This window comes from Callorhinus ursinus, unplaced genomic scaffold, assembly GCF_003265705.2.
Source record: "Callorhinus ursinus isolate GAN/ISIS: 27379988/994484 unplaced genomic scaffold, GSC_fseal_2.0 scaffold10, whole genome shotgun sequence".
Classification (NCBI taxonomy): Eukaryota; Metazoa; Chordata; class Mammalia; order Carnivora; family Otariidae; genus Callorhinus; species Callorhinus ursinus.
The window spans coordinates 58,244,467-58,254,658 of NW_027397072.1; the positions used below are offsets into that span (position 1 = coordinate 58,244,467).

Genomic DNA, 10,192 nt, shown 5'->3' on the forward strand with positions numbered 1-10,192 from the left:
GAAATTTAGATATTTAAATATACATGTTTTGAAATTGCACCAAAAATAGAGCTTTAAGTTTTTTTTTATAATTAGGGGTGCCTGGGTGACTCAGTCGGTTAAGTGTCTGCCTTCGGCTCAGGTCATGGTTCTGGGGTCCTGGGATCGAGCCCTGTATTGGGCTCCCTGCTCAGCGGGGAGTCTGCTTCTCCCTCTCCCTCTGCCAGCTGTTCTGCCTACTTGTGCTCTTTCTCTACCTCTCTGTTGGATAAATAAATAAAATAAAATAAAAATTTTTATAATATATAAACATTTTTTATGTTTATATATTATAAAATATATATATAATAAATAATATAAACAGATTTCTCATTGGCCTATTTCACTTAATTTTTGAAATACTTTGGACCAACTAGATTACCCATTGTTTTTATGAAGCTATTAGATTGTATGGTGAAATTCCCTTCATATATGAAGGTTGGTGATCCTTAGGGCCCTCCTGAGCAGGGACTGCATGGGATCATTCTTGTCATTTGGATACTGCATGCTTTCTCTAGGGAAAGTGTTCCAGATCCCGTTAGTAAACTATATTGCCTTAACCCGCCCAGCTTTGCCCATCTGATTAGAGTCCTTCTCCAATCCTGTGTAGGATCTATAAATATTAGAGGTAGATTAAAAAGGAACATTATATTTTATGAGAAGAAGTTCTAAGGATAGACTGTTGCTTAGTATTTTTATATTTTCAATCTTGTGTTTATTGACTTTCAGTATAATGACCTGAGGGAAATTGCACACTAACTCAGACTGTTCATAACTGAGGTTGAATTGAGTCAGTCTGTCCCTGTAGTCCTTCAGGTATTTATATCCTCCCCGGTAGGGCCATAGTAGGCACTTGTATCTGTGGTGTAAATGAATGGCTGGGGAGCTGCTGACATTGCTGTTCAGTAAATGGTTAATTAGGAAAAGACGTAGAATATCTGAATAGTTCGTCTGTGAAAAGCAAACAAAAAAAGCAGTCATGAAATTCCTAAACCATGTTTTCTACAATACATTTAAGTGTTTGGAGGTTAAACATGTAAAGAAAAAAAGCATTTGACAGATGATATGAAACTATCATAGTTATTTTTGCTAAGTTAACAGATTCCATTTTACTCAAATATCACATTATTGCACAAATACTGTCAGCTAGAGCAGTTTTGCCAACTAGTTTCCTTGATTGTGGAGCAAATTAGGTTTTTAATGAATATATGTGACATTTTCCTCTTCCTTTGTAGGCATTTGGGATCACAACTTTGTGAATTAGAAAAACTGATAGATAAAATGATGATTGCAGAATTTTCTACTTATTCTCACAGTGACTTAAACAGACCACTGGAAGACGATTGTCAAATTTTAGAAGAGGTATGTGCTTTGAACTGTGGATGAAATTGATGTCATTGCTTAGTGTTAATTCCTAATAGTCTTAGTTTAGAACACATTCTTTCTTCTCAGATTATAGTCAGCAAAATTATCTTAAGTTTCAAACTCAGTCACACTCTTATGAAGTCCTTCACTATGTGACTTTAGCAAGCATCATAATTGTTCATTATCCTGTGAAGTTAGAGAATAATTTTATACCTTAATTAGAAATTGGATTTAAAGTGAGGTCTTATATAACTTACAAACCAAGTTTAAAATATAGGATGAATTAACATTTATCCATGTGTACGTATGTATTAGAGTATGTCTTTTATAAAAGTGATCAATATAGTAACTTATCAGTCATTTACAGTCACTGAGTCCCTGTTATGAACATGTTTTATGCATATGCATATACAAATACATCATATCCAGGCTTCCTTTATCTGCTGACTTTTATCCAGGCTTCCTTTATCTGCTAACTTTTTAATGGTGATTATTGCCAAGAACTAGTAGAGAATCCAGAAGCCCTGATAACAGCCTAAGTAAAGAGATTTTTGTATGTGTTAGTAATTAATCCTCCACAAATAGTCTAGGTCATCATTTCAGTCTTCGTGACCCACTAACTAAAAGCACAGGGCTCATTGAGTATATTTATAGGTCATCAGGGTTTGAGAAGGATACTTTCTAGCGACTTTTTGAAACTAGGCCAAATGTACTTAATTGTTTTGCCCCCAAACCAGCTTCATTTGATTCACTATAGTACATTAGGATTGACCTGTCTTAAAACAGTGACTCCAGTAATCTGATGACAAGATTGCTGTGAAAGAGTTTTTTTTTTAAGGCTTCTAGAAAATACCATATGCAGGATAGCGGTCTGAGGATCAAATAATAAAACCCATGATGTTGAATATTTCTACTTCTGAGTGAGATTATTTTATATTTAAATTGTGAAATTCCATGTTTTTATTTTAATAGGAAAGACTTGTATCTCTTGTATTTGGACTTTTAAAACAAAGAAAACTTAATTTTTTAGAAATCTATAGTGAAGAAATGATTATTACAGCAAAGAATATCATTAAACAGGTAATTATATGTTTTTATTTAATATATTTTGGTCTAGAACCTTTTATTAAGTTCATTTTTACATGAGCCTAGTGATAATATATACATTTATAATAGTAACATTTTCTCATTTATTTAAAAACTCAAAATATGGAAAAATAGAAGAAAAAATAGTCTTACGAGCCAAAAGATTATCACTTTAAGAATATTTATAAGTGTAAATTGTTACTGATGTTTTTCATTGTTGCTATCATACTATATATGATTTTGAATTGTACATGTATTTCAGTTAGAATCATAAGATAAGCATTTTCTCATATAAGCCCTTCAGAAACATCATTTTTGATGGTTGTGTAAAATTCCATCACCATTATATTATGCCTTCCTCTCTGTTGAATATTTAGGCTGTTTTCAGTTTGGTATTGTAGAACACTATGACATTTTTGATACAAAGTTTTGTTTGGTTTTTCCATATTTAAGACTATTTTCTTATAGCTAATTCCTAGAAGTGGAATTATTGGTCAGAGAATGAAAAGTATTTTTAAATTATTTGACAGAACTGAATTGCTTTCTAAAAAGATTTTACCAAATACACCCTCACCAGCAGTAGTTAAACGCTTATTTCCTCTTATCCTTATCTCTCAGAAATGATAATTGTACACTAAAATCTGTGTTTTTTCAGTCTTTCCTCATCTTTGTTTTGCCTTTTTACTCATATATGTATCATTAACAAAACTTCAGTTTTTCTAAATATGAAAAAACTTTAAATATATTTATTAGGCTTAATCATCATCATTAGGTTGAATGTACATTTCTGAGCTTTTTTTTTTAAGATTTTATTTATTTATTTGACAGAAAGAGACACAGCGAGAGAGGGGACACAAGCAGGGGGAGTGGGAGAGGGAGAAGCAGGCTTCCCGCTGAGCAGGGAGCCCGATGCGGGGCTCGATCCCAGGACCCTGGGATCATGACCTGAGCTGAAGGCAGACGCTTAATGACTGAGCCACCCAGGCGCCCCCATTTCTGAACTTTTAATGTTTAAATAAAACAAGGAAAAAAAAAGATTGTAATTACCCCATCATTTACCTCTTTCAAACACTAAAACATTGTGTTTTAAAATTGTTACAACAACTTGCAAAAATTGTTGACAGTAGCTACTAGCACTAAATATATATTATGACTCAGCAGTTCTGCTCCTAGGTATTTACCCAACAGAAAGGCATACATAAGTTCACCAAAGACTGCACAAAGTTTCATGGCAGCACTATTGGTAATAAAAAACTGGAAAAACCCAAATTCTTTTTTTTTTATCCAAATTATGTCATCAGTAGAAAAGATAATAGAGTTTTGGTATATTTATATGACTGAATACTATACAGTAATGAGAATGAATAAATTACATCAAGCAACATGGATGAATATCACATATATAATATAGAGCCAAAGAAACCAGACAAAGGGGTATACACTGTATGATTACACTTTTGTAAAATTCAAACATAGAACTAATCTGTGGTATTAGAAATCAAAGTAGTAGTATCTTTTGGGAGGAAGTAGTGACTAGGAGGGGAGCACGAGAGGGGCTTACTGGCAGTGTTTAATTTCATGATCTGGGTTCTCATTATACAACTATAATCCTTTATAAAAAATTACTGAACTATGAACATAATTTGTATAATTTTCTGTATGTAGTACTTCTAAACAAATTTTTTAAACACTGCTGTTGTAATTCCTAGGATTCTCCTGAAGTCTAAGCATTTTTTAAAACTTAAAACTGTTGTGTATATTGCAAGAAAACATAATCCCCCAAATGAATTTCTTTTGGAATTTTAATATGTGGCTTATGCCTTGTTCCTAATAATTATAGTTCTGGGTGTTGTTTTGTTTGTTTGGTGTATGGTTTTGAATAGTTTAAATTGTAGGGGATTTTAATTAATACAGTTCAAGCATACCCTGGAATAATTACTTAATAGGGTAAAGATATATAGTTTTTCATACACCTTGAGGTGTGTATGAGAGACACAAGAGAAGTCTGGTAAAATGATGCTCATAGTTATTGAGGTCATTTTTTTTTTCATTGAGATCACTTTTAGTATACAAATGAGCCATTTAGTACTTAGAATTCTAAAGACATTAATTTTTTTTCTTAAATTTTGCAGTGTGTGATTAATAAAGTTTCACAAATAGAAGACATTGACACAGATGTTGTTGTGAAGTAAGTATAAATATTAGGTTGGGGTTATCAGTCAGAAAAGATGACACATTAGAATAATCTAAGGAGGATTTAGTTAAGGAATTATTTACTAAGGTTTGAACAGAGTGTAGGAAAATCACAAGTGACAGTGCAGGACCTTTAAGGGACAGGGATGAGGACAGTTAGGATTCAGAAGGAGGACACTTAGTAGTTGGGAGGGGCGGGGCAGGAAGAGCTATAGTAGTTGGAGTGATCTTCAGTGCGGGAGGCACTTGTCCTGAGACAGCCTCTCAGGGAGGGAGATGGAGCTATCCGTACCTCTGCTCCTTCCAGTCTTCTGTAAGGGCTTCTCATTGGCCAAGCCCAGCAGGTCAGCCTCCCAGGCAGAGAGAGGATAGAGAGGATACACTGTAGATATGGAGGAGGGAAATTGAAGATAATCCATCTCAGAGGACTAGCAGTGTTAAGTTTAAATTATTTAGCTATATAATTAAAACCTAGCTTCTAATTGGCTTTGAGAAATTTGAATACATGATTTTGAATTGCCTCATGCCTGTCTATAATTTTTTGTTTTCACCCTTGAAGTTCCTATTCTTTGATTTTGAGAATAGTGATATTTTGTAACTATGAATTTTATTTCATATAGATACCTAAACTTTATTAACTGGCCCAAGATACGAATAGCAATATGGATAACTGAAACTTCTCTGGCCCAAACTCCTAGAATAAGGATTGAGGAGTTTTAATTTCCACACTATTACTTAGTGAAAATTCTGTTTCAGAATTAGTTAAAGCAACTGTAGCAGTGCAGGAGTCACTAGTAGTTGGAAAAATTAAGTTACTGGGATTCTGTTAAAAGCCCTATGGACATAGAGAGTCAGTTATTTTTAATTTTCTTCCCTATGAAATTTTCTCAACTTAAATAGAGAAATTCCTGTATCTCAAGTATAGAATTATCTTTTGAGAGTAAACTCCTAGCTGCCCAAAGATAGTCATTATATTTGTTTGAATTTTTTTTTCTAGGCTTGCAGATCAGATGAGAATGTTGAATTTTCCTCAGTGGTTTGATCTGCTAAAGGATATTTTCTCTAAGTTTACAATTTTCCTACAAAGAGTTAAGGTAAGCCTATGTGATTATCAGTTTGTCCAGAATATCCCAAAAAGTAAGTCTACTTTCTAGTAGATATATAATATACATCAGAATCAAGTTAGAAAAAAAACACAAGTTCTTTGTTTTGTAATTTTTCTAAGGAGGCTTGGTTTCAAATAAGATTTGAAGTGCTTCAGAGTACTTTGATACTCTGTAATTTTGGATGATTTATTTTATATTAAAAATATAATGCTTACTTGGCATTAAATATTATACAGTACTGTCTCCTCTTGTGATTTTGTTATTCTTGAATCTCTCTGGATTATCTAGAGGTACAATATTGTGAAACACTCAAAAATCTTCCAAACCTTGTGTAAGACTGATGAATCACAGACCTGTACCCCTGAAACAAATAATACATTATATGTTAATAATAATAATAAAAAAATCTTCCAAACCACTTATTTTTTCTAGAAATATTTGATGTTGATATAGTGGTATATTTAAACCTATAGATCATGTTTAAATGGCTCTACTAATGTCTTTCATTATAGGTTTTTATTTCACTTTTTAATCTGGGAGCCAATCAAGGATTATGCATTACATTTAATTATTCTCTTTAGTCAAATCACTCAATTTTAGGCCACTCGGTATAAGAAAAAGAACACATACCACACAGCATTTTTCAGAAGAAAAGATGTCATCGACTAATACATTTTGGTTAGAATTACCAACATGTCATAACTGTGTTTTAATAAGACAGTCATTAGGAATTACTGAGTCTAACAGGCTGTTTGTGAAAGTTGACATTCTTTGAATTATCAGATGTCAGTATTGTGTTACATGTGCTAGGTAACATCCCTCACATCTCCTGAGTATCCTGTTAAATGGTCTGGAGGACTTTGGTAATTATCTGTGACATGACTTTTCCTTATCAGCATTGGAGTGATGCTAAGTCGTGTGTATGACCTTTCTGAGTGGGAAATTTTTTAAACACTTGATTCACTGTACTTAATTTAGACTTCTGCCAAAATGTTGATCCCATGCATCGATAGCGATAGATAGCAAACCTGTATCCGTGGATTGCTCAATAACTAGGCCATGTTTTCACTTTTTCCTATATTCCCACCATGACTTCATCACGCACAGTTCTATTATTGCATGTCCGTGATGTATCAAACTCTTACACTGCAAATTGTAGAATTGGCCAGCTTTTTGCCAGTAATTTTTTTTAATTTAAATATAATTAACATACAGTGTTATATTAGTTTCAGGTGTACATTATAGCAATTCAGCAATTCTGTACATTAGTCAGTGCTCACTACGATAAGTGTACTCTTAATTCCCTTCACCTATTTCACCCATTCCCCTCCCCATCTTCCCACTGGCAGCCACCAGTTCTCTATATTTAAGAGTTTGGTTTTTGGCTCTTTTTTTCTGTTTTGTTTTTTATATTCCACCTATGAGTGAAATCATATGGTATTTGTCTTTCTCTGACTGACTTCACTTAGCATTATGCCCTCTAGATTCATCCATGTTGTTGCAAATGGGAAGATTTCACTTTTTTTTTATGGTTGAATAATATTCCTGTGTGTGTGTGTGTGTTTGTGGGCGCGTGCGTGTGCATGCGCGCGTACCACATCTGCTTCATCCCATTCATTTATGGATGGACACTTGGGTTGCTTCCATATCTTTTGCCAGTAATTTTTTTTATAGCTATTTCATTTTTAGGTTCTGTATCAGTTAAATTAGGCCAAAATTTTATTTGATGTATGTGCAGTATGGGAACAGTGATTTATCATAGTTTTAATTTCTCATTTTCATATTTAGACCCCTTAAGCTAATACTTCTGTAAAACATCTTTGACGATGTTATATAATCTATAAATATGGTACTTTTTTCTTTGAAAAAAGTTTGTGATTCTGTAAGGATATGATTTCCCTGAGAAAATAGGGTTAATTACAAGCTATTCATTTTTAATTGAGAATTTTTAAATAACTGCAAATTGGAAAGAACCCAGATGTCTAACAGTAGAGGAATGGTAAAGTAAATTATGCCTGGTATATTCATTACCATGGAATATCATGCAGCCAGGGATTTTTAATGTTGAGGAAAATGCATACATTATAACATTAAGTGAAAAGGCAAAATATAGATCTGTTTATATAGTGTGATCTCAGCTATGTTAAAAAGATTTATTACCTTTCATCTTTGTAGAATAAAGAGATAGTTTGTCTTTTTGATAGTTATCCTTTGCCAGTATAATTTAAATTTATTATTCTTTTTTTGTTTGTTTTTCCTAAGTTTTCCACAAAGAGATGTATAACTTTTATAATCAGAAAAGGTTGTTTTGGGGGCGCCTGGGTGGTGCAGTTGGTTGAGTGTCTGACTCTTGGTTTTGACTCACATCATGATACCGGGGTTGTGGGATTGAGCCCAGCATCAGGTTCTACACTGCGTGTGAAGTCTCCTTGGGATTCTCTTTCCCTCTTAATCTGTCCCTCCCTCACACATGGACACATGCATGCTCTCTTTCTCTCTCTCTCTCTCTCAAATAAATCTTTAAAAAAAAGAGAGGGAAAGGTTGTTTTGTTTTTTTACTAGTGTTTACCACATTACAAGAACAAAACTATTTGAAGTTTGTATTTACCAGTATACAAGGGTTCCAATTTCTCCATATACTAACACTTGTATTTTTTTCTTTTTTTTAATAGTATCCATCCTTATGGATATGAGGTGGTATCTCATTTTAGTTTTGATTTGCATTTTTTAATGTTCAGTGATGTTGAGCATCTTTTCATGTGCTTATCGGCCATTTGTATGTCTTCTTTGGAGAAATTTTTTTTTTGTCCATTTTTTAATCAGATTTTTTTTGTTGGGTTATAGAGTTATTTATATATTCTGGCTGTTTAACCCCTTAACAGATATGTGATAGGCAAGTTTTGTTTTGTTTAGTGTAAGCTACCTAAGGTACTTAATATATAAACAATATATTTTAGGGAGATTTCCACTTACAAAATCAATTAAAATACAGAACGCTATTCCTAAGCTTTAGGGAACCCATTTCTCTTGAGTAGTACTTTTTCACAAGTCACCTTTACTGTGTGATAAAAGATTGGTAGAAATTTTTTTTTTAAGATTTATTTATTTATTTGATAGAGCACAAGCAAAGGGAGCAGCAGAGGGAGAGGGAAAAGTAGGCTCCCCACTAAGTAGGGAGCCCGACACTGGGCTCCAACCCAGGACCCCGAGGTCATGACCAGAGTTGAAGGCAGGTGCTTAACTGACTGAGCCACCCAGGTGCCCCAACAATTGATAGAAATTCTGATACACGTGACTTTGGCACTCATTTATAAGATGTTCAAAAGTATATATGCAGAATTCACGTTTGGGAGTTTTAGGTACATGTTATTTTAAGTCGTTTAAAAATGTATCCTGTTTTCTTATAGGCAACGTTAAATATCATTCACAGTGTTGTTCTCTCAGTTCTTGACAAAAACCGAAGGACCAGAGAATTGGAGGAGATTTCACAACAGAAAAATGCTACAAAAGACAATTCACTGGACACAGAAGTGGCTTATTTAATCCATGAAGGCATGTTTATAAGTGATGCATTCATTGAGAGTGAATTAACACCTTTAGTGATCGACACAACCTCTCAAAGAAATGCATCTCCAAATAGCGAGCCCTGCAGCAGTGATTCGGTATCCGAACCAGAATGTACTACTGATTCTTCATCCAGCAAAGAGCAGACATCATCATCTGCTACTCCAGGAGGTGTGGATATTATGTGAGTATGGTGACTGCTGCCAACTTTACAGAACTTTGAGTCCTCTTCTTAATGGTTTCAGTAAGATTGATTATTCAGTTTATTGAAAAATCATTTGAACGTCGGTATTGGAATTTAACAAAAATAAATATTATGAAACATATCTTTTTGAAAATGTATGGAATATAAGAAGGTGAGCATTGGAAGTAATTGAGAATTGCAGAATTTCAAGGCTGGAAAGGAACCATTTAATTAAATGCCTTATTTCAGAGAGTTTAGTCAACTTTTTTAAACTTAGTGGCAGAACTTGTCCTGGAAATCAGGTCAGCATTACCTTGTTTATTTTTCTTTCTTCTACTATGATATCTTTGTATTTTGTACATAGTGAAGATCTGTTTGATTTACAGGGTTTTTTTGTCATTTTTTTGGTGAATTTCCAAGTGGATCACACCATCTTTTCAAATATGACTTTTTAAAATGTCTTATTTTTTCAAATTTACAGAAAAGTTGTGAGAGTTGTACAAAAAAGTCATGTATCCTTCACCTTGATTCCTCATTTCTTAACAGTTTACCACATTGCCTTCTCTCTCTCTTCCTCCCTTTTTTTCTTTCTTGCTCCCTTCTCTCTGTCTCTCATGTTAATACTTTTCCTGAATCATTTGACAAAAGGTTACGGATGTGATGTCCCATTATCTCC

The 10,192-nt window shown here is 33.6% G+C and overlaps 1 protein-coding gene across 5 annotated transcripts in view; it reads left to right on the forward strand.

The window, feature by feature from the left end:
- Positions 1-10,192, forward strand: part of VPS54 (VPS54 subunit of GARP complex) — an 89,231-nt gene that overhangs the window by 45,431 nt on the left and 33,608 nt on the right. For all 5 annotated transcript variants that reach the window (XR_012379806.1, XM_073897649.1, XM_073897647.1 and 2 more), the window contains 5 exons: positions 1,254-1,380; positions 2,356-2,463; positions 4,602-4,657; positions 5,660-5,756; positions 9,176-9,516. Coding sequence is in view for 4 of the 5 variants with exons in the window: in XM_073897649.1 (XP_073753750.1) it covers positions 1,254-1,380; positions 2,356-2,463; positions 4,602-4,657; positions 5,660-5,756; positions 9,176-9,516 (729 nt within the window). In the remaining variant the exon portion in view is untranslated. The remainder of the gene's footprint in view (positions 1-1,253; positions 1,381-2,355; positions 2,464-4,601; positions 4,658-5,659; positions 5,757-9,175; positions 9,517-10,192) is intronic.